Here is a 27,439-nt window from a genome sequence, read left to right as displayed (position 1 = left end):
TAATCGGATATAATCGATCTTTGAGAAACCAACGTTTTAAAGATTCCTGAAAATAAGGAAATCGAACTTAAGTTGAACGTGAAACAGCGATTTTGGACTTTTGGGACAAAAATAAAAACGTTGTTATTCGACTAGAACCTAAAGGCCCTAACAAATCAACTAAGGAAACTGTTGCGATATGATGACCAATAAGATCGCGATACTTCAGTGCCCGGAAGTGGATGGTGCTCAACACGTTTCAATTGTAATGGATGGCCAGCTGACGTAAACTTGTATCTGATATCAATAATGTTCCGATTCTACTTAACAGAAAAACCATAACGTTGAATTTGATATATATATATGTTATAGTATTTATAAAAGAGCAAAAATACAGTCATGGAAGATGTAACGATAGAGACAGCCGAGGAGATCTTAGCCAAGCAACATCGCAAGGAGAAGAAGGACCTGCAAGGTTGGTTGCTAGATGTAATGTTATGATTTACAATTATGTCTTTGCTAGCTAGCCACTTTTACAATTACTGTTTTAATAATTTGCAATTCAACATGTACTGGCAATCACGCTGTAGCATCCTGAGTGGGATAGATAAGACATACCTATCTGTTATTCTAACTAGCTAATAATAACAAGTCTAACTTGTTGAAAATCAAGACAGCAATTTAGTTTAGCCAAATAAACTTCTATCTGTGGTTAGCTAGCTAATTGGTATCACCGTATGACTGCTGTAGGCTGTTGTTATGACCGTATGACTGCTGTAGGCTGTTGTTATGACCGTATGACTGCTGTAGGCTGTTGATATGGCCGTATGACTGCTGTAGGCTGTTGTTATGACCGTATGACTGCTGTAGGCTGTTGTTATGACCGTATGACTACTGTAGGCTGTTGTTATGGCCGTATGACTGCTGTAGGCTGTTGTTATGGCCGTATGACTGCTGTAGGCTGTTGTTATGACCATATGACTGCTGTAGGCTGTTATGACCGTATGACTGCTGTAGGCTGTTGTTATGACCGTATGACTGCTGTAGGCTGTTGTTATGACCGTATGACTGCTGTAGGCTGTTGTTATGGCCATATGACTACTGTAGGCTGTTGTTATGACCGTATGACTGCTGTAGGCTGTTGTTATGACCGTATGACTGCTGTAGGCTGTTGTTATGGCCGTATGACTGCTGTAGGCTGTTGTTATGGCCGTATGACTGCTGTAGGCTGTTGTTATGGCCGTATGACTGCTGTAGGCTGTCGTTATGACCGTATGACTGCTGTAGGCTGTTGTTATGGCCGTATGACTGCTGTAGGCTGTTGTTATGGCCGTATGACTGCTGTAGGCTGTTGTTATGGCCGTATGACTGCTGTAGGCTGTTGTTATGACCGTATGACTGCTGTAGGCTGTCGTTATGACCGTATGACTGCTGTAGGCTGTTGTTATGACTGCTGTAGGCTGTTGTTATGGCCGTTTGACTGCTGTAGGCTGTTGATATGACTGCTGTAGGCTGTTGTTATGGCCGTATGACTGCTGTAGGCTGTTGTTATGGCCGTATGACTGCTGTAGGCTGTTGTTATGGCCGTATGACTGCTGTAGGCTGTTGTTATGGCCGTATGACTGCTGTAGGCTGTTGTTATGACCGTATGACTAGGCTGTTGTTATGACCGTAGGCTGTAGGCTGTTATGACCGTATGACTGCTGTAGGCTGTCGTTATGACCGTATGACTGCTGTAGGCTGTCGTTATGACCGTATGACTGCTGTAGGCTGTCGTTATGACCGTATGACTGCTGTAGGCTGTTGTTATGACCGTATGACTGCTGTAGGCTGTTGTTATGACCGTATGACTGCTGTAGGCTGTCGTTATGACCGTATGACTGCTGTAGGCTGTCGTTATGACCGTATGACTGCTGTAGGCTGTTGATATGACTACTGGAGACTGTTGTTATGACTGCTGTAGGCTGTTGTTATGACCGTATGACTGCTGTAGGCTGTTGATATGGCCGTATGACTGCTGTAGGCTGTTGATATGGCCGTATGACTGCTGTAGGCTGTTGATATGACCGTATGACTGCTGTAGGCTGTTGTTATGACCGTATGACTGCTGTAGGCTGTTGATATGACTACTGGAGACTATTGTTATGACCGTATGACTGCTGTAGGCTGTTGATATGACTACTGGAGACTATTGTTATGACTGCTGTAGGCTGTTGATATGACTACTGGAGACTATTGTTATGGCCGTTTGACTGCTGTAGGCTGTTGATATGACTACTGGAGACTGTTGTTATGACTGCTGTAGGCTGTTGATATGACTACTGGAGACTGTTGTTATGACTGCTGTAGGCTGTTGATATGACTACTGGAGACTGTTGTTATGACTGCTGTAGGCTGTTGTTATGGCCTTATGACTGCTGTAGGCTGTTGATATGACCGTATGACTGCTGTAGGCTGTTGATATGACTACTGGAGACTGTTGTTATGACTGCTGTAGGCTGTTGATATGACTACTGGAGACTGTTGTTATGACTGCTGTAGGCTGTTGTTATGGCCTTATGACTGCTGTAGGCTGTTGATATGACCGTATGACTGCTGTAGGCTGTTGTTATGACTGCTGTAGGCTGTTGTTCTGACCGTATGACTGCTGTAGGCTGTCGTTATGACCGTATGACTGCTGTAGGCTGTCGTTATGACCGTATGACTGCTGTAGGCTGTTGTTATGACCGTATGACTGCTGTAGGCTGTTGTTATGACTGCTGTAGGCTGTTGTTCTGACCGTATGACTGCTGTAGGCTGTCGTTATGGCCGTATGACTGCTGTAGGCTGTTGTTATGGCCGTATGACTGCTGTAGGCTGTTGTTATGGCCGTATGACTGCTGTAGGCTGTTGTTATGACCGTATGACTGCTGTAGGCTGTTGTTATGACTGCTGTAGGCTGTTGTTCTGACCGTATGACTGCTGTAGGCTGTCGTTATGACCGTATGACTGCTGTAGGCTGTTGTTATGACCGTATGACTGCTGTAGGCTGTTGTTATGGCCGTATGACTGCTGTAGGCTGTTGTTATGGCCGTATGACTGCTGTAGGCTGTTGTTATGGCCGTATGACTGCTGTAGGCTGTTGTTATGACCGTATGACTGCTGTAGGCTGTTGTTATGACCGTATGACTGCTGTAGGCTGTTGTTATGACTGCTGTAGGCTGTCGTTATGACCGTATGACTGCTGTAGGCTGTTGTTATGACCGTATGACTGCTGTAGGCTGTCGTTATGACCGTATGACTGCTGTAGGCTGTCGTTATGACCGTATGACTGCTGTAGGCTGTTGTTATGGCCGTATGACTGCTGTAGGCTGTCGTTATGACCGTATGACTGCTGTAGGCTGTCGTTATGGCCGTATGACTGCTGTAGGCTGTCGTTATGGCCGTATGACTGCTGTAGGCTGTTGTTATGGACTGCTGTATGACTGCTGTAGGCTGTCGTTATGGCCGTATGACTGCTGTAGGCTGTCGTTATGGCCGTATGACTGCTGTAGGCTGTCGTTATGGCCGTATGACTGCTGTAGGCTGTCGTTATGGCCGTATGACTGCTGTAGGCTGTTGTTATGGCCGTATGACTACTGGAGACTGTTGTTATGACCGTATGACTGCTGTAGGCTGTCGTTATGACCGTATGACTGCTGTAGGCTGTTGTTATGGCCGTATGACTGCTGTAGGCTGTTGTTATGGCCGTATGACTGCTGTAGGCTGTCGTTATGACCGTATGACTGCTGTAGGCTGTTGTTATGGCCGTATGACTACTGGAGACTGTTGTTATGGCCGTATGACTGCTGTAGGCTGTTGTTATGGCCGTATGACTGCTGTAGGCTGTTGATATGACCGCATGACTGCTGTAGGCTGTTGTTATGACTGCTGTAGGCTGTTGTTCTGACCGTATAATATAATAAATAATAATATATGCCATTTAGCTGACGCTTTTATGACTGCTGTAGGCTGTTGTTATGACCGTATGACTGCTGTAGGATGTCGTTATGACCGTATGACTGCTGTAGGATGTCGTTATGACCGTATGACTGCTGTAGGCTGTTGTTATGGCCGTATGACTGCTGTAGGCTGTTGTTATGACCGTATGACTGCTGTAGGCTGTTGTTATGACCGTATGACTGCTGTAGGCTGTCGTTATGACCGTATGACTGCTGTAGGCTGTTGATATGGCCGTATGACTGCTGTAGGCTGTTGATATGACTACTGGAGACTATTGTTATGACTGCTGTAGGCTGTTGATATGACTACTGGAGACTATTGTTATGACTGCTGTAGGCTGTTGATATGACTACTGGAGACTATTGTTATGACTGCTGTAGGCTGTTGATATGACTACTGGAGACTATTGTTATGGCCGTTTGACTGCTGTAGGCTGTTGATATGACTACTGGAGACTGTTGTTATGGCCGTTTGACTGCTGTAGGCTGTTGATATGACTACTGGAGACTGTTGTTATGACTGCTGTAGGCTGTTGTTATGGCCTTATGACTGCTGTAGGCTGTTGATATGACTACTGGAGACTGTTGTTATGACTACTGTAGAATATTGTGATATGTGAGAAGCGGACATAAACCACTCATAAATGTTTCAGCTCAAATCCAGAGCATGAAAAATGCTGTCCCGAAAAATGACAAGAAGAGGCGTAAACAGCTGACTGAGGACATCGTGAAGCTGGAGGCTGAGCTGAATCAGAAACACAACGAGGAGCTCCAACAACTGGACTCATCAGGAGAGAAGACGGTAACTGTTGCCTATATATCAGCCATACTGATGACCAATCAAATCTGTTGTCTACATATCAGCCATACGGATGACCAATCAAATCTGTTGTGGGGGGGTCAGGTATCTCTTGGAAAAGAGATCGTTTATCTTTCTGCTATTTTGGTCAGGTATCTCTTGGAAAAGAGATCGTTTATCTTTCTGCTATTTTGGTCAGGTATCTCTTGGAAAAGAGATCGTTTATCTTTCTGCTATTTTGGTCAGGTATCTCTTGGAAAAGAGATCGTTTATCTCAATGCGACTAATAATATATAATATAATATATGCCATTTAGCAGACGCTTTTATCCAAAGCGACTTACAGTCATGTGTGCATACATTCTACGTATGGGTGGTCCCGGGAATCGAACCCACTAACCTGGTCATAAACATTATAAGAAACTTGATCAAGGCATTTAACCCCAACTTCTCTCGGGGCGCTTGACAATTGTGACCCTGGCTGCGACCCAAGGTTATTATAGTAAACAGAAAAAATGAAACCAAAACTATTCCAGAAGAAGCTATTTGGTAAACTGAAATAAAAATAATTAATAAATCCGCTTGAAAACTACAACTATACTGAAAATATATCTTTGACTCAAACTAAATAAAATAAAAATCATCATGAATTATGTTGCATGTTAGTTATTCTTCTAAACTTCAGGAAACATTTTTTCTGGGGGGGGGGTTTAAGGTACTTCATCTGGTGAGTAAATAATTATGTGTCCAGAAGATGGCGATGTTTCCTAGCTTGTGCATCACTATCACTACAGGGGAAATCGGCTAAGTAGCTAAATTCTTCTTACATGTGCTACTCAAGTTAAAAAGCATTGGATTGGTGTGAACATGTATGAGAGCGTTTCCTTATACCATCATGATTTGCACTGGTCTTTTATTTATAGGCGCTATTCCTTTTCAAATCGAAGTCACATTGAGATTGACATTATTAATAACCTATCCTATCACCTGACCCATCACCTGATGTAATGCCGAAGACTATCTGTATACTGGCAAGAGGCAGGACTCAATACTCTAATAATGGGAATAAATGTCCGCAAAGGCAGAAAGCAGGCAGGAGGAGGTGGGAGCAGGCTGTAACATTCTAGCCAATGAGAGGGCAGATTTGCATGTGAACAACGGGCACAACTCCGATCAAATGTTTTTTTTCTCGAAGATGCCACGTGCGTTCACTCATTACGTTCGTTACAACCTAAACATTATCAAACGTCTATTCAATCAAATAAGCCACACGTAGCAAATTATCAATTCAATTTTCTGTTGACCAAATTCATCACTCTCTTATTGACCTGCATTCAAAACATCTCCAATTCCACTGGTTAGCGCTGTATTTTCGCCGGACAGATTTTTTGCAGAGCGGTCAAATCTCTCGGTTCACCTCTTCCTCTCTGGTATTACTGACCCCCCCCATTTGCAGAGCGGTCAAATCTCTCGGTTCACCTTTTCCTCTCTGGTATTACTGCCCCCCATTTGCAGAGCGGTCAAATCTCTCGGTTCACCTCTTCCTCTCTGGTATTACTGACCCCCCCATTTGCAGAGCGGTCAAATCTCTCGGTTCACCTTTTCCTCTCTGGTATTACTGCCCCCATTTGCAGAGCGGTCAAATCTCTCGGTTCACCTCTTCCTCTCTGGTATTACTGCCCCCCCATTTGCAGAGCGGTCAAATCTCCGGTTCACCTCTTCCTCTCTGGTATTACTGCCCCCATTTGCAGAGCGGTCAAATCTCTCGGTTCACCTTTTCCTCTCTGGTATTACTGCCCCCCCATTTGCAGAGCGGTCAAATCTCTCGGTTCACCTCTTCCTCTCTGGTATTACTGACCCCCATTTGCGGTCAAATCTCCGGTTCACCTCTTCCTCTCTGATACTGCCCCCCATTTGCCTCAAATCTCTGTTCACCTCTTCCCTCTGGTATTACACCCCCCATTTGCAGAGCGGTCAAACCTCGGTTCACCTTTTCCTCTCTGGTATTACTGCCCCCCCATTTGCAGAGCGGTCAAATCTCTCGTTCACCTCTTCCTCTCTGGTAACCTTGCTGTGACCCCCCATTTGCAGATAACTCTTGCCCCCATTTGTGACAAATCCCGGTTCACTTCCTCCTGTATTACTGCCCCCCATTTGTAGAGCGGTCAAATCTCTCGGTTCACCTCTTCCTCTCTGTATTAACCTTCTCTGTTCACCTTTTCCACACCCTGGATACTGCCCCCATTTGCGGTCAAATCTCCCACCTCACTCCTGATACTGCCCCCTTGCTGTGACCCCACTTCCCCTGATAACCATTTGCGGTCAAATCTCCCACCTCTTCCTCCTGGTATTACTGCCCCCATTTGCTGTCAAATCTCCCACCTCTTCCTCTCTGTATTACGCCCCCCATTTGCAGCGGTCAAACCCTCGGTTAACCTCTGCTACTGCCCCCACTCCCCCTGTCAAATAACCTCTGCTGCCCCCCATTTGACCCCACCTCTTCCTCCTGATAACTGCCCCCATTTTGCTGTCAAACCCGGTTCACCTCTTCCCTGATAACCTTGCTTGACCCCCTCTGATACTGCCCCCCATTTGCTGTGATCTCTCGGTTCACCTCTTCCTCCTGTATTACTGCCCCCCATTTAACGGTCAAATCTCTCGGTTCACCTCTTCCTCTCTGGTATTACTGACCCCCCATTTGCAGAGCGGTCAAACCTTGGTTCACCCTTCCTCTCTGATAACTGCCCCCCCATTTGCAGAGCGGTCAAATCTCCGGTTCACCTCTTCCTCTCTGGCTATTACCCCCCCATTTGATAATCTCTGTTCACCTCTTCCTCTCTGGTATTACTGCCCCCCAGACGGTCCCTGTTCACCTCTTCCTCTTGCTGCCCCCCATTTGACCCTCGGTTCACCTCTTCCTCTCTGGTATTACTGCCCCCCATTTGCTGTGACCCGGTTCACCTCTTCCCTCTGGTATTACTGCCCCCCCATTTGCTGTGACCCCACCTCTTCCTCTCTGGTATTAACCCCCCATTTGCTGTCAAATCCCGGTTCACCTCTTCCCTCTGTATTACTGCCCCCCATTTGCAGAGCGGTCAAATCCCGGTTCACCTCTTCCTCCTGGATAACCATTTGCGGTCAAATCTCTCGGTTCACCTCTTCCTCTCTGGTGATACTGCCCCCCCATTTGCAGAGCGGTCAAATCCCGGTTCACCTCTTCCTCTCTGGTAACCATTTGCAGAGCGGTCAAACCCGGTTCACCTCTTCCTCCTCTGGTATTAACCATTTGCGGTCAAATCCCGGTTCACTAACCATTTGCTGAGACCCAAATCTCTCTGTTAACCTTGCTGCCCCCCCATTTGCAGAGCGGTCAAATCCCGGTTCACCTCCCTGGTAACTGCCCCCCATTTGCTGTGACCCCACCTCTTCCTCTCTGGATAACCATTTGCTGCGGACCCCACTCCCTCTAACCTCTGGTATTACTGGCCCCCCCATTTGCAGACGGTCCTGATCTTCCTCTCTGGTAACCATTTGCTGTGATCTCTCGGTTCACCTCTTCCTCTCTGGTATTACTAACCATTTGCTGTGACCCCACCTCTTCCTCCTGGATAACCCCCATTTGCTGTGATCTCCCACCTCTTCCTCTCTGGATAACCATTTGCGGTCAAATCTCCCCTCTTCCCTCTGATAACCATTTGCTGTGACCCGGTTCACCTCTTCCTCCTGTATTAACCCCCCATTTGCTGTGACCCGGTTCACCTCTTCCCTCTGGATTAACCATTTGCTGTGACCCGGTTCACCTCTTCCTCCTGGTATTAACCCCCATTTGCTGTCAAATCCCCACCTCTTCCCTCTGATAACCATTTGCGGTCAAATCCTCGGTTCACCTTTTCCTCTCTGGTATTAACCCCCATTTGCAGAGCGGTCAAATCTCTCGGTTCACCTTTTCCTCTCTGGTATTACTGACCCCCATTTGCTGTGATCTCCGGTTCACCTCTTCCTCTCTGGATACCCCCCATTTGCAGAGCGGTGATCCCGGTTCACCTTTTCCCCTGATTAACCCCCCATTTGCAGAGCGGTCAAATCTCCGGTTCACCTTTTCCTCTCTGATTAACCCCCCATTTGCGGTGACCCCACTTTTCCTCTCTGGTATTAACCCCCATTTGCAGAGCGGTCAAACCCCGGTTCACCTCTTCCCCTGATTAACCATTTGCTGTGTCAAATCTCTCGGTTCACCTCTTCCTCTCTGGTATTACTGACCCCCCCATTTGCAGAGCGGTCAAATCTCTCGGTTCACCTTTTCCTCTCTGGTATTACTGAACCATTTGCAGAGCGGTCAAATCCCGGTTCACCTTTTCCTCTCTGGTAACCTTTTGTAGAGAGGTCAAATCTCTCGGTTCACCTCTTCCTCTCTGGTAACCATTTGCAGAGCGGTCAAATCTCCGGTTCACCTCTTCCTCTCTGGTATTACTGACCCCCATTTAGCGGTCAAACCTCTGTTCACCTCTTCCTGTGACCCCCATTTGCACGGTCCTGTTAACTCTTCCTCTCTGGTATTACTGACCCCCCCACTCCCTGTTAACCTTGCATTTGTGACCAAATCTCTCGGTTCACCTCTTCCTCTCTGGTATTAACCCCCATTTGCTGTGTCAAATCTCCGGTTCACCTCTTCCTCCTGATAACCCCCCATTTGCAGAGTGACCCCGGTTCACCTCTTCCCTCTGGTATTAACCCCCATTGCTGTCAAACCCGGTTCACCTCTTCCTCCTGTATTAACCATTTGCGGTCAAATCCCGGTTCACCTCTTCCTCTCTGGTATTACTGACCCACCATTTGCAAGACATTCCAAAGACTACTTCCAAAAAAAACTCATATAATAACACAACACTATGATAACCTTCTGTGACCCCACACCCTCCCTGATAACCTTGCTGTGACCCCACTCCCTGATAACCTTGCTGTGACCCCACACCCTGATAACCTTGCTGTGACCCCACACCCTGATAACCTTGCTGTGACCCCACACCCTGATAACCTTGCTGTGACCCCACACCCTGATAACCTTGCTGTGACCCCACTCCCTCCCTGATAACCTCGCTGTGACCCCACTCCCTGATAACCTTGCTGTGACCCCACACCCTGATAACCTTGCTGTGACCCCACACCCTGATAACCTTGCTGTGACCCCACACCCTGATAACCTTGCTGTGACCCCACACCCTGATAACCTTGCTGTGACCCCACACCCTGATAACCTTGCTGTGACCCCACACCCTCCCTGATAACCTTGCTGTGACCCCACTCCCTCCCTGATAACCTTGCTGTGACCCCACTCCCTCCCTGATAACCTTGCTGTGACCCCACACCCTGATAACCTTGCTGTGACCCCACTCCCTGATAACCTTGCTGTGACCCCACTCCCTGATAACCTTGCTGTGACCCCACTCCCTCCCTGATAACCTTGCTGTGACCCCACACCCTGATAACCTTGCTGTGACCCCACTCCCTCCCTGATAACCTTGCTGTGACCCCACTCCCTCCCTGATAACCTTGCTGTGACCCCACTCCCTCCCTGATAACCTTGCTGTGACCCCACTCCCTCCCTGATAACCTTGCTGTGACCCCACTCCCTCCCTGATAACCTTGCTGTGACCCCACTCCCTCCCTGATAACCTTGCTGTGACCCCACTCCCTCCCTGATAACCTTGCTGTGACCCCACACCCTGATAACCTTGCTGTGACCCCACTCCCTGATAACCTTGCTGTGACCCCACTCCCTCCCTGATAACCTTGCTGTGACCCCACTCCCTGATAACCTTGCTGTGACCCCACACCCTGATAACCTTGCTGTGACCCCACTCCCTGATAACCTTGCTGTGACCCCACACCCTGATAACCTTGCTGTGACCCCATTCCCTGATGTAAGAAACACATTTCCATTTCACACTTGAACACGTGTCTTAACAGGGCAAATAATATCCGTGTCTGTGTGTGAATATCATGTTATTTTTTTACCTGATATTTTATTTCATGGGATCATTATTGTCATCACCGGCCACAATCTTCAATTGTAGATAATCACACAGATATATAACTTGTGGTGTTTTAATAACAGAAATATATATATATATGGGAATATATATATATATATACCTCCTTCTCTAAGGTGGACGATGTTGTGAGTGGAGTAGAGTCCCTGGCTTTGGAAGGAGAGGAGGAGCAGAAAGATGCCAAACAAGCGGGAGGTCCGTCCAAGGCGCAGAAGAGGCGGGTGAGAGCGCTACAGCATCTTTACGTATTACCATTCAATAAGCCCTGAACTCCTGCTGCTTTTTGTCAAAGTCTCTCATTTACCAGGTGCAATGAGATGAGATTCGTGTAATCCTTAATTTAGTTTCCCATTGGAGGTCAAGTCCCATGTATGACCTCCCTGCGCTCTCTGAACCCTCCCAGGACAAGAAGGCAGCCGCGGAGAAGGAGAGAGAGCGTCGTATAGCGGAGGCTGAGGTGGAGAACCTGTCTGGGCTGCGACACCAGGAGGGACTGAAGTTGTCCCAGAAACTGGTGGAGCGCCAGCTGCAGATCAGGGAGATTTCCTCAGGTAGGACCCGCAGGAGGGGTGCAGGACCCGCAGGGGGGGTGTAGGGCCCGCAGGGGGGGTAGGTGCAGGGGGGTGACCCGCAGGGGGTGTAGGACCCGCAGGAGGGGGGGTGTAGGGGGGTGTAGGGCCCGCAGGGGGGTGTAGGACCCGCAGGGGGGGTGTAGGACCCGCAGGAGGGGTGTAGGTGTAGGGGGTGCCCGCAGGGGGTGTAGGGCCCGCAGGGGGTGTAGGGCCCGCAGGGGGTGTAGGACCCGCAGGGGGTGGGTGCAGGGGGTGTAGGGCCCGCAGGGGGTGCAGGACCCACAGGAGGGGTGTAGGATCCGCAGGGGGTGCAGGACCCACAGGGGGGTGTAGGGCCTGCAGGGGGGCAGGGGGTTTAGGGCCCCAGGGTGGGTGTAGGGCCCGCAGGGGGGTGTAGGGCCCGCAGGGTGGGTGTAGGGACCCGCAGGGGGGTGTAGGGCCCGCAGGGGGTGTAGCACCCGCAGGGGGGTGTAGGAGGGGGGGTGTAGGGCCCGCGGGGGGGAGGGGGTATGATCCGCAGGGGGGTGTAGGACCCGGTAGGGGGGTTTAGGACCCGCAGGGGGGGGTTAGGGCCCGCAGGGGGGTGTAGGACCTGCAGGGGGTGCAGGATCCGCAGGAGAGGTGTAGGATCCGCAGGGGGTGGGTGTAGGACCCAGCAAGGTGGCAGGGTGTATTGGGGGGGGGGTGCAGCAAATCAGGCCAGCAAATGGTGTCTTGGAGGGGGGGGGGGGGTTGTGAGCATAAAGACTCCATTTCATTCCCTGCAAGTTAATGCTAAGGAAACCCTCCCTCAGATGGTCACTGTATGTACCGCGCTGTGGAGGACCAGTTGGGGCAGCATGGCTTAGGTCTGACCCTGAAGGACCTCCGGGCCCGAACCGCTCAGCACATGAGGAGCCACACAGACGACTTCCTTCCCTTCCTCACCAACACCAACACAGGGGACATGTACACGCCTGGTGAGGACGACCTGTTCTGTTAACTACGGGGACGGTTTAGTTAGACATTAAAGGGTCCTCGGACACAGATTAGGCCTTGTTGAGAACTAAAAAACACACGATTGATGTTGTTGTTGTTGATGAGGTTTTGAATGGGGGATTCCTCACCAAACTAGAACATGAAATATATGCCTTGGATTTTCATGAAATGTAATCCGGCAAAAGCATTATTTTGGAGGAAGGATTGTTTTTTTTTTTACATTTTGTTTCTTAAAGCATAATTGAGAAATAATTGATTGAAGTTGTGATATTTGGTGTATTTTTGGCCTTACCCAGGCTATAATGTTTCATCTATAGATGCTACAAAGCAACAGTTGAGGGGGCGGCAGCGTAGCCTAGTGGTTAGAGCGTTAGACTAGTAACAAAGTTCAAATCCCAGAGCTGACAAGGTACAAAATTATCGTTCTGCCCCTGAACAGGCAGTTAACCCACTGTTCCCAGGCCGTCATTGAAAATAAGAATTAGTTCTTAACTGACCTGCCTTGTTAAATAAAGGTAAAATAAATAAAATTAAGCTTTTTACCACTTGCTCTGTAATATGATTAGCATTTATCAATAACAACTTTTCTTACGTAAATATATTCAGCATCACTTGTGGTTCCCTCTGCTGAGTCACTCCAGTGTGTGATCATTACCTCTGTGTGTTTCCAGATGAGTCACTCCAGTGTGTGATCATTACCTCTGTGTGTTTCCAGATGAGTCACTCCAGTGTGTGATCACTACCTCTGTGTGTTTCCAGATGAGTCACTCCAGTGTGTGATCACTACCTCTGTGTGTTTCCAGATGAGTCACTCCAGTGTGTGATCACTACCTCTGTGTGTTTCCAGATTAGTCACTCCAGTGTGTGATCACTACCTCTGTGTGTTCCCAGATGAGTCACTCCAGTGTGTGATCACTACCTCTGTGTGTTTCCAGATTAGTCACTCCAGTGTGTGATCACTACCTCTGTGTGTTTCCAGATGAGTCACTCCAGTGTGTGATCACTACCTCTGTGTGTTTCCAGATTAGTCACTCCAGTGTGTGATCACTACCTCTGTGTGTTCCCAGATGAGTCACTCCAGTGTGTGATCATTACCTCTGTGTGTTTCCAGATGAGTCACTCCAGTGTGTGATCACTACCTCTGTGTGTTTCCAGATGAGTCACTCCAGTGTGTGATCACTACCTCTGTGTGTTTCCAGATGAGTCACTCCAGTGTGTGATCATTACCTCTGTGTGTTTCCAGATGAGTCACTCCAGTGTGTGATCATTACCTCTGTGTGTTTCCAGATGAGTCACTCAGTGTGTGATCATTACCTCTGTGTGTTTCCAGATGAGTCACTCCAGTGTGTGATCACTACCTCTGTGTGTTTCCAGATGAGTCACTCCAGTGTGTGGTCATTACCTCTGTGTGTTTCCAGATGAGTCACTCCAGTGTGTGATCATTACCTCTGTGTGTTTCCAGATGAGTCACTCAGTGTGTGATCATTACCTCTGTGTGTTTCCAGATGAGTCACTCCAGTGTGTGATCACTACCTCTGTGTGTTTCCAGATGAGTCACTCCAGTGTGTGATCACTACCTCTGTGTGTTTCCAGATGAGTCACTCCAGTGTGTGATCACTACCTCTGTGTGTTTCCAGATGAGTCACTCCAGTGTGTGATCATTACCTCTGTGTGTTTCCAGATGAGTCACTCCAGTGTGTGATCATTACCTCTGTGTGTTTCCAGATGAGTCACTCCAGTGTGTGATCACTACCTCTGTGTGTTCCCAGATGAGTTTGACAAGTATTGCAGTGACGTGGCAGACACGGCCGCCTGGGGTGGACAACTGGAGGTACTTTTAAAAAAAACGTATTTCAACTTTATTTAACTATGGCGAGTTAATCCATTTAATCACCTGATCAATTTGTTTTCATCAAAGGACCCAACAGAGCACCTCGTGTCATAATGATAATGATTTCTACATGATCTATAAACTGTAAATTTACATTTACAAACTACTTATAGTCAGCGTACGTTACTGTAAAATGGAACCAAAATGGGGTCAAGTATACTCTGTGATTCATGTGTGCTCTTACTTTGTTTCCTAACAGCTGAGAGCTCTGACACAGGTCCTTCAACGGCCAATAGAAGTGCTCCAAGCTGATTCCCCAGCTATAATGATTGGAGAGGAGTTTGACAAGTCACCCATCACCCTTATGTTAGTACCATGTCAGTTAGCCTCCATTCTGTTCTGTTAGCACCATGTCAGTTAGCCTCCATTATGTTAGTACCATGTCAGTTAGCCTCCATTCTGTTAGTACCATGTCAGTTAGCCTCCATTCTGTTCTGTTAGTACCATGTCAGTTAGCCTCCATTCTGTTAGCACCATGTCAGTTAGCCTCCATTCTGTTCTGTTAGCACCATGTCAGTTAGCCTCCATTATGTTAGTACCATGTCAGTTAGCCTCCATTCTGTTAGCACCATGTCTGTTAGCCTCCATTCTGTTCTGTTAGCACCATGTCAGTTAGCCTCCATTCTGTTCTGTTAGTACCATGTCAGTTAACCTCCATTCTGTTAGCACCATGTCAGTTAGCCTCCATTCTGTTCTGTTAGCACCATGTCAGTTAGCCTCCATTATGTTAGTACCATGTCAGTTAGCCTCCATTCTGTTAGCACCATGTCTGTTAGCCTCCATTCTGTTCTGTTAGCACCATGTCAGTTAGCCTCCATTCTGTTCTGTTAGTACCATGTCAGTTAACCTCCATTCTGTTAGCACCATGTCAGTTAGCCTCCATTCTGTTCTGTTAGCACCATGTCAGTTAGCCTCCATTCTGTTAGCACCATGTCAGTTAGCCTCCATTCTGTTAGCACCATGTCAGTTAACCTCCATTCTGTTAGCACCATGTTAGTTAACCTCCATTCTGTTAGCACCATGTCAGTTAGCCTCCATTCTGTTCTGTTAGCACCATGTCAGTTAGCCTCCATTCTGTTAGCACCATGTCAGTTAACCTCCATTCTGTTAGTACCATGTCAGTCAGCCTCCATTCTGTTCTGTTAGTACCATGTCAGTTAGCCTCCATTATGTTAGCACCATGTCAGTTAGCCTCCCTTCTGTTCTGTTAGTACCATGTCAGTTAGCCTCCATTATGTTAGCACCATGTCAGTTAGCCTCCATTCTGTTAGCACCATGTCAGTTAACCTCCATTCTGTTCTGTTAGTACCATGTCAGTTAGCCTCCATTCTGTTCTGTTAGTACCATGTCAGTTAGCCTCCATTATGTTAGCACCATGTCAGTTAGCCTCCCTTCTGTTCTGTTAGTACCATGTCAGTTAGCCTCCATTATGTTAGCACCATGTCAGTTAGCCTCCATTCTGTTAGCACCATGTCAGTTAGCCTCCATTCTGTTAGCACCATGTCAGTTAACCTCCATTCTGTTCTGTTAGTACCATGTCAGTTAGCCTCCATTCTGTTCTGTTAGTACCATGTCAGTTGGCCCCATTTTGTTAGCACCATGTCAGTTAGCCTCCATTCGGTTCTGTTAGTACCATGTCAGTTAGCCTCCATTATGTTAGCACCATGTCAGTTAGCCTCCATTCTGTTAGCACCATGTCAGTTAGCCTCCATTCTGTTAGTACCATGTCAGTTAGCCTCCATTCTGTTAGCACCATGTCAGTTAGCCTCCATTCTGTTAGTACCATGTCAGTTAGCCTCCATTCTGTTCCGTTAGCACCATGTCAGTTAGCCTCCATTCTGTTCTGTTAGCACCATGTCAGTTAACCTCCATTCTGTTAGCACCATGTCAGTTAGCCTCCATTCTGTTCTGTTAGTACCATGTCAGTTCGCCCCATTTTGTTAGCACCATGTCAGTTAGCCTCCATTCTGTTCTGTTAGCACCATGTCAGTTAGCCTCCATTCTGTTCTGTTAGCACCATGTCAGTTAACCTCCATTATGTTAGCGCCATGTCAGTTAGCGTCCATTCTGTTAGCACCATGTCAGTTAACCTCCATTCTGTTAGTACCATGTCAGTCAGCCTCCATTCTGTTCTGTTAGTACCATGTCAGTTAGCCTCCATTATGTTAGCACCATGTCAGTTAGCCTCCCTTCTGTTCTGTTAGTACCATGTCAGTTAGCCTCCATTATGTTAGCACCATGTCAGTTAGCCTCCATTCTGTTAGCACCATGTCAGTTAACCTCCATTCTGTTCTGTTAGTACCATGTCAGTTAGCCTCCATTCTGTTCTGTTAGCACCATGTCAGTTAGCCTCCATTATGTTCGTACTATGTCAGTTAGCCTCCATTCTGTTAGTACCATGTCAGTTAGCCTCCATTCTGTTCTGTTAGTACCATGTCAGTTAGCCTCCATTCTGTTCTGTTAGCACCATGTCAGTTAGCCTCCATTCTGTTCTGTTAGCACCATGTCAGTAAGCCTCCATTCTGTTCTGTTAGCACCATGTCAGTTAGCCTCCATTCTGTTTAGCACCATGTCAGTTAGCCTCCATTCTGTTAGCACCATGTCAGTAACCTCCATTCTGTTCTGTTAGCACCATGTCAGTTAGCCTCCATTCTGTTAGCACCATGTCAGTTAGGCTCCATTCTGTTAGCACCATGTCAGTTAGCCTCTATTCTGTTCTGTTAGTACCATGTCAGTTAGCCTCCATTATGTTAGCACCATGTCAGTTAGCCTCCATTATGTTAGCACCATGTCAGTTAGCCTCCATTCTGTTAGCACCATGTCAGTTAACCTCCATTCTGTTAGCACCATGTCAGTTAGCCTCCATTCTGTTAGCACCATGTCAGTTAACCTCCATTCTGTTAGCACCATGTCAGTTAGCCTCCATTCTGTTCTGTTAGTACCATGTCAGTTAGCCTCCATTATGTTAGCACCATGTCAGTTAGCCTCCATTCTGTTAGCACCATGTCAGTTAACCTCCATTCTGTTCTGTTAACACCATGTCAGTTAGCCTCCATTCTGTTAGCACCATGTCAGTTAACCTCCATTCTGTTAGCACCATGTCAGTTAGCCTCCATTCTGTTAGCACCATGTCAGTTAGCCTCCATTCTGTTCTGTTAGTACCATGTCAGTTGGCCCCATTTTGTTAGCACCATGTCAGTTAGCCTCCATTCTGTTCTGTTAGTACCATGTCAGTTAGCCTCCATTATGTTAGCACCATGTCAGTTAGCCTCCATTCTGTTAGCACCATGTCAGTTAGCCTCCATTCTGTTAGTACCATGTCAGTTAGCCTCCATTCTGTTAGCACCATGTCAGTTAGCCTCCATTCTGTTAGTACCATGTCAGTTGGCCTCCATTCTGTTCCGTTAGCACCATGTCAGTTAGCCTCCATTCTGTTCTGTTAGCACCATGTCAGTTAACCTCCATTCTGTTAGCACCATGTCAGTTAGCCTCCATTCTGTTAGCATCATGTCAGTTAGCCTCCATTCTGTTCTGTTAGCACCATGTCAGTTAACCTCCATTCTGTTAGCACCATGTCAGTTAGCCTCCATTCTGTTAGCACCATGTCAGTTAGCCTCCATTCTGTTCTGTTAGTACCATGTCAGTTAGCCCCATTTTGTTAGCACCATGTCAGTTAGCCTCCATTCTGTTCTGTTAGCACCATGTCAGTTAGCCTCCATTCTGTTCTGTTAGCACCATGTCAGTTAACCTCCATTATGTTAGCGCCATGTCAGTTAGCGTCCATTCTGTTAGCACCATGTCAATTAGCCTCCATTCTGTTAGCACCATGTCAGTTAGCCTCCATTCTGTTTGCACCATGTCAGTTAACCTCCATTCTGTTCTGTTAATACCATGTCAGTTAGCCTCCATTATGTTAGCACCATGTCAGTTGGCCTCCATTCTGTTAGCACCATGTCAGTTAACCTCCATTCTGTTTAGCACCATGTCAGTTAGCCTCCATTCTGTTAGCACCATGTCAGTTAACCTCCATTCTGTTAGCACCATGTCAGTTAGCCTCCATTCTGTTCTGTTAGTACCATGTCAGTTAGCCTCCATTATGTTAGCACCATGTCAGTTAGCCTCCATTCTGTTAGCACCATGTCAGTTAACCTCCATTCTGTTAGCACCATGTCAGTTAGCCTCCATTCTGTTAGCACCATGTCAGTTAGCCTCCATTCTGTTCTGTTAGTACCATGTCAGTTGGCCCCATTTTGTTAGCACCATGTCAGTTAGCCTCCATTCTGTTCTGTTAGTACCATGTCAGTTAGCCTCCATTATGTTAGCACCATGTCAGTTAGCCTCCATTCTGTTAGCACCATGTCAGTTAGCCTCCATTCTGTTAGTACCATGTCAGTTAGCCTCCATTCTGTTAGCACCATGTCAGTTAGCCTCCATTCTGTTAGTACCATGTCAGTTAGCCTCCATTCTGTTCCGTTAGCACCATGTCAGTTAGCCTCCATTCTGTTCTGTTAGCACCATGTCAGTTAACCTCCATTCTGTTAGCACCATGTCAGTTAGCCTCCATTCTGTTCTGTTAGCACCATGTCAGTTAGCCTCCATTCTGTTCTGTTAGCACCATGTCAGTTAACCTCCATTATGTTAGCGCCATGTCAGTTAACCTCCATTATGTTAGCGCCATGTCAGTTAGCGTCCATTCTGTTAGCACCATGTCAATTAGCCTCCATTCTGTTAGCACCATGTCAGTTAGCCTCCATTCTGTTAGCACCATGTCAGTTAACCTCCATTCTGTTCTGTTAATACCATGTCAGTTAGCCTCCATTATGTTAGCACCATGTCAGTTAGCCTCAATTATGTTAGCACCATGTCAGTTAGCCTCCATTCTGTTAGCACCATGTCAGTTAACCTCCATTCTGTTAGTACCATGTCAGTTAGCCACCATGTCAGTTAGCCTCCATTCTTTTAGCACCATGTCAGTTAGCCTCCATTCTGTTAGCACCATGTCAGTTAACCTCCATTCTGTTAGCACCATGTCAGTTAGCCTCCATTCTGTTCTGTTAGTACCATGTCAGTTGGCCCCATTTTGTTAGCACCATGTCAGTTAGCCTCCATTCTGTTCTGTTAGTACCATGTCAGTTTGCCTCCATTCTCTTAGCATCATGTCAGTTAACCTCCATTCTGTTAGCACCATGTCAGTTAGCCTCCATTCTGTTCTGTTAGTACCATGTCAGTTAGCCTCCATTATGTTAGCACCATGTCAGTTAGCCTCCATTCTGTTAGCACCATGTCAGTTAACCTCCATTCTGTTCTGTTAGCACCATGTCAGTTAGCCTCCATTCTGTTAGCACCATGTCAGTTAACCTCCATTCTGTTAGCACCATGTCAGTTAGCCTCCATTCTGTTAGCACCATGTCAGTTAGCCTCCATTCTGTTCTGTTAGTACCATGTCAGTTGGCCCCATTTTGTTAGCACCATGTCAGTTAGCCTCCATTCTGTTCTGTTAGTACCATGTCAGTTAGCCTCCATTATGTTAGCACCATGTCAGTTAGCCTCCATTCTGTTAGCACCATGTCAGTTAGCCTCCATTCTGTTAGTACCATGTCAGTTAGCCTCCATTCTGTTAGCACCATGTCAGTTAACCTCCATTCTGTTCTGTTAATACCATGTCAGTTAGCCTCCATTATGTTAGCACCATGTCAGTTAGCCTCAATTATGTTAGCACCATGTCAGTTAGCCTCCATTCTGTTCCGTTAGCACCATGTCAGTTAGCCTCCATTCTGTTCTGTTAGCACCATGTCAGTTAACCTCCATTCTGTTAGCACCATGTCAGTTAGCCTCCATTCTGTTCTGTTAGCACCATGTCAGTTAGCCTCCATTCTGTTCTGTTAGCACCATGTCAGTTAACCTCCATTATGTTAGCGCCATGTCAGTTAGCGTCCATTCTGTTAGCACCATGTCAATTAGCCTCCATTCTGTTAGCACCATGTCAGTTAGCCTCCATTCTGTTAGCACCATGTCAGTTAACCTCCATTCTGTTCTGTTAATACCATGTCAGTTAGCCTCCATTATGTTAGCACCATGTCAGTTAGCCTCAATTATGTTAGCACCATGTCAGTTAGCCTCCATTCTGTTAGCACCATGTCAGTTAACCTCCATTCTGTTAGTACCATGTCAGTTAGCCACCATGTCAGTTAGCCTCCATTCTTTTAGCACCATGTCAGTTAGCCTCCATTCTGTTAGCACCATGTCAGTTAACCTCCATTCTGTTAGCACCATGTCAGTTAGCCTCCATTCTGTTCTGTTAGTACCATGTCAGTTGGCCCCATTTTGTTAGCACCATGTCAGTTAGCCTCCATTCTGTTCTGTTAGTACCATGTCAGTTTGCCTCCATTCTGTTAGCATCATGTCAGTTAACCTCCATTCTGTTAGCACCATGTCAGTTAGCCTCCATTCTGTTCTGTTAGTACCATGTCAGTTAGCCTCCATTATGTTAGCACCATGTCAGTTAGCCTCCATTCTGTTAGCACCATGTCAGTTAACCTCCATTCTGTTCTGTTAGCACCATGTCAGTTAGCCTCCATTCTGTTAGCACCATGTCAGTTAACCTCCATTCTGTTAGTACCATGTCAGTTAGCCTCCATTGGAGGCTAACTGACATGGTGCTAACATAATGGAGGCTAACTGACATGGTATTAACAGAACAGAATGGAGGTTAACTGACATGGTGCTAACAGAATGGAGGCTAACTGACATGGTGCTAACAGAACAGAATGGAGGCTAACTGACATGGTGCTAACAGAACAGAATGGAGGTTAACTGACATGGTGCTAACAGAACAGAATGGAGGTTAACTGACATGGTGCTAACAGAATGGAGGCTAACTGACATGGTGCTAACAGAACAGAATGGAGGTTAACTGACATGGTGCTAACAGAATGGAGGCTAACTGACATGGTACTAACAGAACAGAATGGAGGTTAACTGACATGGTGCTAACAGAACAGAATGGAGGCTAACTGACATGGTGCTAACAGAATGGAGGCTAACTGACATGGTGCTAACAGAACAGAATGGAGGTTAACTGACATGGTGCTAACAGAATGGAGGATAACAGAATGGAATGGATTCTGTTAGCACCATGTCAGTTAGCCTCCATTCTGTTAGCACCATGTCAGTCAGCCTCCATTCTGTTAGCACCATGTCAGTTAGCCTCCATTCTGTTAGCACCATGTCAGTTAGCCTCCATTCTGTTAGCACCATGTCAGTTAGCCTCCATTCTGTTCTGTTAGCACCATGTCAGTTAGCCTCCATTCTGTTAGCACCATGTCAGTTAACCTCCATTCTGTTCTGTTAGCACCATGTCAGTTAGCCTCCATTCTGTTCTGTTAGCACCATGTCAGTTAGCCTCTATTCTGTTAGCACCATGTCAGTTAGCCTCCATTCTGTTCTGTTAGCACCATGTCAGTTAACCTCCATTCTGTTAGCACCATGTCAGTTAATCTCCATTCTGTTCTGTTAGTACCATGTCAGTTAACCTCCATTCTGTTAGCACCATGTCAGTTAGCCTCCATTCTGTTAGCACCATGTCAGTTAGCCTCCATTCTGTTCTGTTAGCACCATGTCAGTTAGCCTCCATTCTGTTAGCACCATGTCAGTTAACCTCCATTCTGTTCTGTTAGCACCATGTCAGTTAGCCTCCATTCTGTTCTGTTAGCACCATGTCAGTTAGCCTCTATTCTGTTAGCACCATGTCAGTTAGCCTCCATTCTGTTCTGTTAGCACCATGTCAGTTAACCTCCATTCTGTTAGCACCATGTCAGTTAATCTCCATTCTGTTCTGTTAGTACCATGTCAGTTAACCTCCATTCTGTTAGCACCATGTCAGTTAGCCTCCATTCTGTTAGCACCATGTCAGTTAACCTCTATACCTCCCCTTACATCCCTATCTCAGTTTATCAAGTCATTTGAGTTGTTAGATTTCCTCAGCCCCATTCACGATCAACCTTATCGTAAACCAAGTGACGGGGCTGCCATTTGGCAGAAAAACAAATGATTCAAATGATGGATTGTGCCTTTAATGGTTTGCGATTTGTGTTTCAGTTACATGCGTCATGCGTACGGACTGGGAGAACACTACAACTCAGTGGAAGGTATGAAAGACCCTGCTACTCAAGAGGAGAACTGAGACTCTCATTCAGTTCCGTTATAAAGAATGATAAAGTCAACTATACCGAATGAATATATAAACACAACATGTAAAGTGTTGGTCCTGTGTTTCATGAGCTGAAATAAAAGATCCCAGAAATGTTCCATATGCACAAAAAGCTTATTCTTCTCAAATTTTGTGCACAAATTTGTTTACATCCCTGTTAGTGAGCATTTCTCCTTTCCCAAGATAATCCATCCACCTGACAGGTGTGGCATATAAAAAAAAAAGCTGCTTATACAGCATGGCCAGTACACAGGTGCACCTTGTGCTGGGACAATAAAAGGCCACTCTAAAACGTGCAGTTTTGTCACACAACACAATGCCACAGATGTCTCAAGTTTTGAGGGAGTGTGCAGTTGGCATGGTGACTGCAGGAATGTCCACCGGATCCGTTGCCAGAGAAGTGAATGTTAACTTCTCTACCATAAGCCGCCTCCATTTTAGAGAATTTGGAAGTACGTCCAACCGGCCTCGCAACCTTCAAACCACGCGCATGGCGTTTTGTGGTCGAGCAGTTTGCTGATGTCAACGTTGTGAACAGAGTGCCTCATGGTGGTGGTGGGGTTAGGCTAATGGGTAGGCATAAGCTACGGACAAGTAACACAATTTCATTTTATGGATAGCAATTTGAATGCACAGAGATACCGGGACGAGATCCTGAGGCCCATTTTTTTTTTTTTAAGGTATCTGTGACCAACAGATGCATATCTGTATTCCCAGTCATGTTAATTCCATAGATTCCATGTTAATTCCGTAGATTAGGGCCTCACGAATTCATTTCAATTGACTGGTTTCCTCAACGCCGTAAAATCAAAGACATTGTTGCATGTTTTGTTTTTATATTTTTGTTCGGTTTATATGGTGTTATCAGATTTACAGGTTTACTGTCTAAATGAAGGGTTTGACATCCATGGAATTTGATGAGTGAGAGAGGAGTGAGAGAGGAGTGAGAGAGGAGTGAGAGAGGAGTGAGAGAGGAGTGAGAGAGGAGTGAGAGAGGGTCAATAATTCCACCTAACTCTGTGGCGACTGAGAGAGTAGTTTGCCATCACAGTGAGCTGAGGACGAATTGGAAGTAGCTCTTTTCCTTCATCACATCTTGTGAATACTCCTGAAATCACCATGGACATGTTATGTATTAAATATCGCTTTTTGGTGGTGTGATGTGCTGTTATTTCCTGTGACTGCAATGTCAAAGGCTGATTGTCTTGCGTGTCGTGAATGCTGATGGACAATACAATTAGCAAAATGGTTTTCAATTTAGTTTAATTTCCACTGGAAAGACATAAATGTAATAAAAAAATAAACCAGAACATATTGTCATGTTGAATGCCCAATGTGCCAATTTGAGGCATTTTATTTTCCATTGATCGGGACACATTCAGGGGTTTAGCTCTTATAGCAGCTAGATTGGTTCTGAAGTACAGACAATACCAGAAGGAAATAGAAAAATAATATCCTAAAATAAAAACAGATTTCCTTCCAGCAGTGTTTTCAAGCGTCTTGTTTCTATGGGAACCTGCCTCCCTTTGTGGGAGTTGTTTTTGTATCCTGTGTACCAAATCACGGCTAACCATCTGGTTATCAGACCTTTGAAAGCTAACTCAAAGTCATTCACGGCTAACCATCTGGTTATCAGACCTTTGAAAGCTAACTCAAAGTCATTCACGGCTAACCATCTGGTTATCAGACCTGTGAAAGCTAACTCAAAGTCATTCACGGCTAACCATCTGGTTATCAGACCTGTGAAAGCTAACTCAAAGTCATTCACGGCTAACCATCTGGTTATCAGACCTGTGAAAGCTAACTCAAAGTCATTCACGGCTAACCATCTGGTTATCAAACCTTTGAAAGCTAGCTCAAAGTCATTCACGGCTAACCATCTGGTTATCAGACCTGTGAAAGCTAACTCAGTCATTCACGGCTAACCATCTGGTTATCAGACCTGTGAAAGCTAGCTCAAAGTCATTCACGGCTAACCATCTGGTTATCAGACCTGTGAAAGCTAGCTCAAAGTCATTCACGGCTAACCATCTGGTTATCAGACCTGTGAAAGCTAGCTCAAAGTCATTCACGGCTAACCATCTGGTTATCAGACCTGTGAAAGCTAGCTCAAAGTCATTCACGGCTAACCATCTGGTTATCAGACCTGTGAAAGCTAGCTCAAAGTCATTCACGGCTAACCATCTGGTTATCAGACCTGTGAAAGCTAACTCAAAGTCATTCACGGCTAACCATCTGGTTATCAAACCTTTGAAAGCTAGCTCAAAGTCATTCACGGCTAACCATCTGGTTATCAGACCTGTGAAAGCTAACTCAGTCATTCACGGCTAACCATCTGGTTATCAGACCTGTGAAAGCTAGCTCAAAGTCATTCACGGCTAACCATCTGGTTATCAGACCTGTGAAAGCTAGCTCAAAGTCATTCACGGCTAACCATCTGGTTATCAGACCTGTGAAAGCTAGCTCAAAGTCATTCACGGCTAACCATCTGGTTATCAGACCTGTGAAAGCTAGCTCAAAGTCATTCACGGCTAACCATCTGGTTATCAGACCTGTGAAAGCTAGCTCAAAGTCATTCACGGCTAACCATCTGGTTATCAGACCTGTGAAAGCTAACTCAAAGTCATTCACGGCTAACCATCTGGTTATCAGACCTGTGAAAGCTAACTCAAAGTCATTCACGGCTAACCATCTGGTTATCAGACCTGTGAAAGCTAACTCAAAGTCATTCACGGCTAACCATCTGGTTATCAGACCTTTGAAAGCTAACTCAAATCGATCAATGTTCCCAAATCGGTTCCAAGATTAACGCAGTACACTGACTGCATAAAACATTATGAACACCTGCTCTTTCCATGACATAGGCTGACCAGGTGAATCCAGGTGAAAGCTACGATCCCTTATTGATGTCACTTGTTAAATCCACTTCAATCAGAACACCTTAAATAGCCATCACTATCAGCTACCACCCGGTTACTCAACCCTGCACCTTAGAGGCTGCTGCCCTATAGACATAGACGTGGAATCACTGGCCACTTTAATAATAGAACACTAGTCACTTTAATAACGTTTACATACTGCTTTACTCATCTCATATGTATATACTGTATTCTATTCTACTGTAGTTTAGTCTATGTTTTACTCATCTCATATGTATATACTGTATTCTATTCTACTGTATTTACTAACTAGTCACTTTAATAATGTTTACATACTGCTTTACTCATCTCATATGTATATATTGTATTCTATTCTACTGTATTTACTAACGAGTCACCTTAATAATGTTTACATACTGCTTTACTCATCTCATATGTATATACTGTATTCTATTTTACTGTATTTTAGTCTGTTTTACTCATCTCATATGTATATACTGTATTCTATTCGACTGTAGTTTAGTCTATGTTTTACTCATCTCATATGTATATACTGTATTCTATTGTACTGTATTTACTAACTAGTCACTTTAATAATGTTTACATACTGCTTTACTCATCTCATATGTACAGTGCCTTTGGAAAATATTGGATCGGGTTCAAGTCCGGGTTCTGGCTGGGCCACTGAAGGACAGTCATAGACTGTGCCTCCAGGAGGGAAAGAGGTTGGGCCATCCTAGAAATGTTTTAGAGTATTATAATATATACCATTTAGCAGATGCTTATATCCAAAGCTACTTAGTCACGTGTGCATACATTTATATATATATATACAGTGGGTCGAACAAGTATTTGATACACTGCTGATTTTGCAGGTTTTCCTACTTACAAAGCATGTAGAGGTCTGTAATTTTTATCATAGGTACACATCAACTGTGAGAGACGGAATCTAAAACATAAATCCAGAAAATCACATTGTATGATTTTTAAGTAATTAATTTGCATTGAATTCGGTATCATTGAAAGCGAAGACCGACAATCGCCGAAACATCTATTCTATAAAGACATGAATGAATGTCACTCTGAACTACCCATTCTAACCATGAGAGAGAGAGAGAGAGAGAGAGAGAGAGAGAGAGAGACTCCAACAGAAACAAACTTTTGAACAGAGACCCCGACGACACTGAGCGTAAATATATATTGATTGCAATTGTTCCTTGAATGAGTGAGCGTTCATGTGCAAAGGATTAGCATTTCAATTGTTATAATTATCAACTGTGTGTCGTCTTCTCAGTCGACCCCCACTTCCCTTTTGTGCACCAAGCCGCGATGCCGGTTTATCCCACTAGGAAACTCCCTTATCATTTCCTTGTAACTATCTACTGTTTGTTTATGCATTTCTGTGAATTACTTAGTTAGTAAATAAATTATTTAAGACAATTGATGTATGGATGACTCATAGTGAAGACTGCGTTCGTGCAGATGTTCTTTCAATCCAATATTTATTACATGCATGTCCCCCAGGTGGCAGCAAAGGATCATAGTTTGAGACCAGACTCCTGACACAATATCATAAGGCCAAAACAATGAGCTGGGTTGGACAGAGAGCTAGGTTAGTCCGAGGGCTAAGTTGGACAGAGAGCGAGGTTGGACAGAGAGCTAGGTTGGACAGAGAGCTAGGTTAATCAGAGAACTAGGTTAGTCAGAGAGCTAGGTTGGACAGAGCTAGGTTAGTCAGAGAGCTAAGTTGGACAGAGAGCTAGGTTGGACAGAGAGCTAGGTTGGACAGAGAGTTAGGTGAGATAGAGAGCTAGGTTGGACAGAGCTAGGTGGGATAGAGAGCTAGGTTGGACAGAGCTAGGTGGGATAGAGGGCTAGGTTAGTCAGAGAGCTAAGTTGGACAGAGAGCTAGGTTGGACAGAGAGCTAAGTTAGTCAGAGAACTAGGTTAGTCAGAGAGCTAGGTTGGACAGAAAGCTAGGTTGGACAGAGAGTTAGGTTGGACAGAAAGCTAGGTGGGACAGAGAGCTAGGTTGGACAGAGAGCTAGGTGGGACAGAAAGTTAGGTTGGACAGAAAGCTAGGTGGGACAGAGAGCTAGGTTG

The 27,439-nt window shown here is 45.7% G+C and overlaps 2 protein-coding genes and 2 long non-coding RNA genes across 13 annotated transcripts; 1 reads left to right on the top strand and 3 right to left on the bottom strand.

Moving 5' to 3' along the window:
- The first annotated feature begins 199 nt into the window (after positions 1–199).
- On the top strand, positions 200–23,939 carry otud6b (OTU deubiquitinase 6B). 2 transcript variants are annotated; one of them, XR_008069734.1, is made up of 8 exons: positions 200–454; positions 4,613–4,761; positions 10,924–11,028; positions 11,211–11,358; positions 12,174–12,338; positions 14,083–14,188; positions 14,448–14,554; positions 22,346–22,388. XR_008069734.1 is itself a non-coding variant. In XM_052469107.1 (8 exons), the coding sequence occupies exons 1-8, from the start codon at positions 379–381 to the stop codon at positions 22,428–22,430; spliced, it is 897 nt and encodes a 298-aa protein (XP_052325067.1). In that variant the 5' UTR covers positions 201–378; the 3' UTR covers positions 22,431–23,939. The 2 variants fall into 2 exon arrangements, 1 of the variants encoding a protein (XP_052325067.1); XM_052469107.1 differs by having other exon boundaries at positions 201–454; positions 14,127–14,188; positions 22,346–23,939.
- Positions 12,994–14,183, bottom strand: LOC127909117 (uncharacterized). Of its 9 annotated transcripts, none has more exons than XR_008069741.1 (5): positions 14,067–14,183; positions 13,847–13,978; positions 13,453–13,540; positions 13,321–13,408; positions 13,010–13,188 (listed from the first exon to the last, which is right to left on the bottom strand). It is a non-coding gene; the product is annotated as an uncharacterized LOC127909117 (long non-coding RNA). The 9 variants fall into 9 exon arrangements; XR_008069738.1 differs by lacking the exon at positions 14,067–14,183 and adding an exon at positions 13,672–13,715 and having other exon boundaries at positions 13,847–14,005; XR_008069742.1 differs by lacking the exon at positions 14,067–14,183 and having other exon boundaries at positions 12,994–13,012; positions 13,847–14,005.
- On the bottom strand, positions 16,287–22,339 carry LOC127909118 (uncharacterized). The gene is made up of 3 exons (XR_008069744.1): positions 21,581–22,339; positions 20,502–20,880; positions 16,287–17,108 (listed from the first exon to the last, which is right to left on the bottom strand). It is a non-coding gene; the product is annotated as an uncharacterized LOC127909118 (long non-coding RNA).
- On the bottom strand, positions 23,914–26,878 carry LOC127909596 (uncharacterized). The gene is made up of 6 exons (XM_052471757.1): positions 26,846–26,878; positions 25,112–25,226; positions 24,806–25,009; positions 24,400–24,654; positions 24,300–24,350; positions 23,914–24,248 (listed from the first exon to the last, which is right to left on the bottom strand). The coding sequence occupies exons 1-6, from the start codon at positions 26,876–26,878 to the stop codon at positions 23,914–23,916; spliced, it is 993 nt and encodes a 330-aa protein (XP_052327717.1).
- Positions 26,879–27,439: the final 561 nt, after the last annotated feature.

Source organism: Oncorhynchus keta, chromosome 19, assembly GCF_023373465.1.
Source record: "Oncorhynchus keta strain PuntledgeMale-10-30-2019 chromosome 19, Oket_V2, whole genome shotgun sequence".
NCBI classification, from domain to species: domain Eukaryota; kingdom Metazoa; phylum Chordata; class Actinopteri; order Salmoniformes; family Salmonidae; genus Oncorhynchus; species Oncorhynchus keta.
Note: the sequence above shows the minus strand (reverse complement) of the source record. Positions and strands in the feature narration are given on the sequence as shown.

Excerpts from the sequence above, each read along its gene's own strand:
- otud6b (XM_052469107.1), top strand. The coding sequence starts at position 379 with ATGGAAGATGTAACGATAGAGACAGCCGAGGAGATCTTAGCCAAGCAA. Across the intron at positions 11,029-11,210 it reads CCAAGGCGCAGAAGAGGCGG|GACAAGAAGGCAGCCGCGGA; the intron begins GTGAGAGCGCTA and ends GAACCCTCCCAG. Across the intron at positions 14,555-22,345 it reads AAGTCACCCATCACCCTTAT|TTACATGCGTCATGCGTACG; the intron begins GTTAGTACCATG and ends TTTGTGTTTCAG.
- LOC127909596 (XM_052471757.1), bottom strand. The coding sequence starts at position 26,878 with ATGATCCTTTGCTGCCACCTGGGGGACATGCAT. Across the intron at positions 25,010-25,111 it reads CTTTGAGTTAGCTTTCACAG|GTCTGATAACCAGATGGTTA; the intron begins GTCTGATAACCA and ends TAGCTTTCACAG. Across the intron at positions 24,655-24,805 it reads CTTTGAGCTAGCTTTCACAG|GTCTGATAACCAGATGGTTA; the intron begins GTCTGATAACCA and ends TAGCTTTCACAG.